The 1427-nt window shown below is 56.3% G+C and overlaps 1 protein-coding gene across 1 annotated transcript; it reads left to right on the top strand.

The window, feature by feature from the left end:
* Window positions 1-812: 812 nt before the first annotated feature.
* LOC123178125 (cationic peroxidase SPC4-like) lies at window positions 813-1419 on the top strand (the record flags this gene model as incomplete). The annotated part of the gene is made up of 1 exon (XM_044591402.1): window positions 813-1419. A coding segment is annotated over exon 1 (555 nt), but the record flags the coding sequence as incomplete, so codon positions are not given.
* Window positions 1420-1427: the final 8 nt, after the last annotated feature.

The following is a 1427-nucleotide window of genomic DNA, read 5'->3' as shown; positions in this document are numbered from 1 at the left end:
ACGTGCCGTTAGCCCACTGGGGGAAATATCTGGTGAACACCCATACTTGTGGTGCTACAGATGCACAGGACCTATGTAGCATGTTTTAAATTGTTCCAGAGAATGTGAAAACATTAAGCACATCACACAACAACATTGCTCAAGATACAAAATGACAAATTTAACATCAATGTGATAATGAGCCTAATCTAATGCCCAACTTATATTACATACTGGACTATTTTCAGAGATGTGGACCAGTTTTTTCTTGAGACAAGTGACGAATTTGTCCCGTTGATCAAAAAACACGACTCTACGTACTCCCTCCTGTGTTTTTTCCATGGTGATCCCCTGTGATTTTTCTTCAATATCTAAATCAACCCTCCCTTGAACCTAAACAAACACCCTGTGATTTGTCTACGACGGCACACGTAGCCTTTCCCAGAACCAATTCCGTCTATAGATGGAGGTGCCGGCCGTGGCTAGCGCATGAGTTTTCACTCAAAATCAGCATGTTTGTCGATGCAAGGTGTGTCATCGTCTTGGTTGGATTTACTCTATGACGTGATGAGACCCTCGTGCGTAGTAAGCAACCGACAGACATGGCGGATTGACGCCTTGGCAATGCCATGTCACCTGTTCCAATCCTTGGCCAAGCGGTTGAGCCTCGACTCTGGCATCTAGCTGCCTGGTTTCACTTTATTTAGGTGGAACTACTTGTTGATCCTTGTACGATGAGTTATCAGGTGGTGTGCTACACTTCAATCCTGTCCTGCCTACAAATTGATGTCCTGATCAGCAGTGTGGACAAAAATCGTAGCACAGCAGAGCAGTCCAGGCACACGCAGCTGCTGTGACAGTGACACACACAGAGGGAGAGGAGAGATGGCTCGTGCTCCTCTGCTAGCAGCAGTGGTAGTGGCGAGCTCGCTTGGGCCTGGGGCTTCTGCGGCCGAGCCTCCGGTGGCACGCGGCCTGTCGTTCGACTTCTACCGGCGGACCTGCCCGCGGGCGGAGTCCATCGTGCGCGAGTTCGTCCAGGACGCCGTGCGCAAGGACATCGGCCTCGCCGCGGGCCTCCTCCGCCTCCACTTCCACGACTGCTTCGTGCAGGGCTGCGACGCCTCCGTGCTGCTCGACGGCTCGGCCACGGGGCCGGGGGAGCAGCAGGCGCCGCCCAACCTCACGCTCCGCCCATCCGCCTTCAAGGCCGTCAATGACATCCGTGACCGGCTGGAGCGCGAGTGCCGCGGGGCCGTCGTCTCCTGCGCCGACATCCTCGCGCTCGCCGCCCGCGACTCCGTGGTCGTCTCCGGCGGGCCTGACTACCGCGTGCCCCTCGGCCGCCGCGACAGCCGCAGGTTTGCCACGCGGCAGGACGTCCTGTCCGACCTGCCGGCGCCGTCCTCGAACGTGCCGTCCCTCCTCGCCTTGCTCCGGCCACTCGG

Source organism: Triticum aestivum, unplaced genomic scaffold (assembly GCF_018294505.1).
Source record: "Triticum aestivum cultivar Chinese Spring unplaced genomic scaffold, IWGSC CS RefSeq v2.1 scaffold306905, whole genome shotgun sequence".
Classification (NCBI taxonomy): domain Eukaryota; kingdom Viridiplantae; phylum Streptophyta; class Magnoliopsida; order Poales; family Poaceae; genus Triticum; species Triticum aestivum.
The sequence above is the reverse complement of the archived record's forward strand: the minus strand, read 5'-3'. Positions and strand labels throughout refer to the sequence as shown.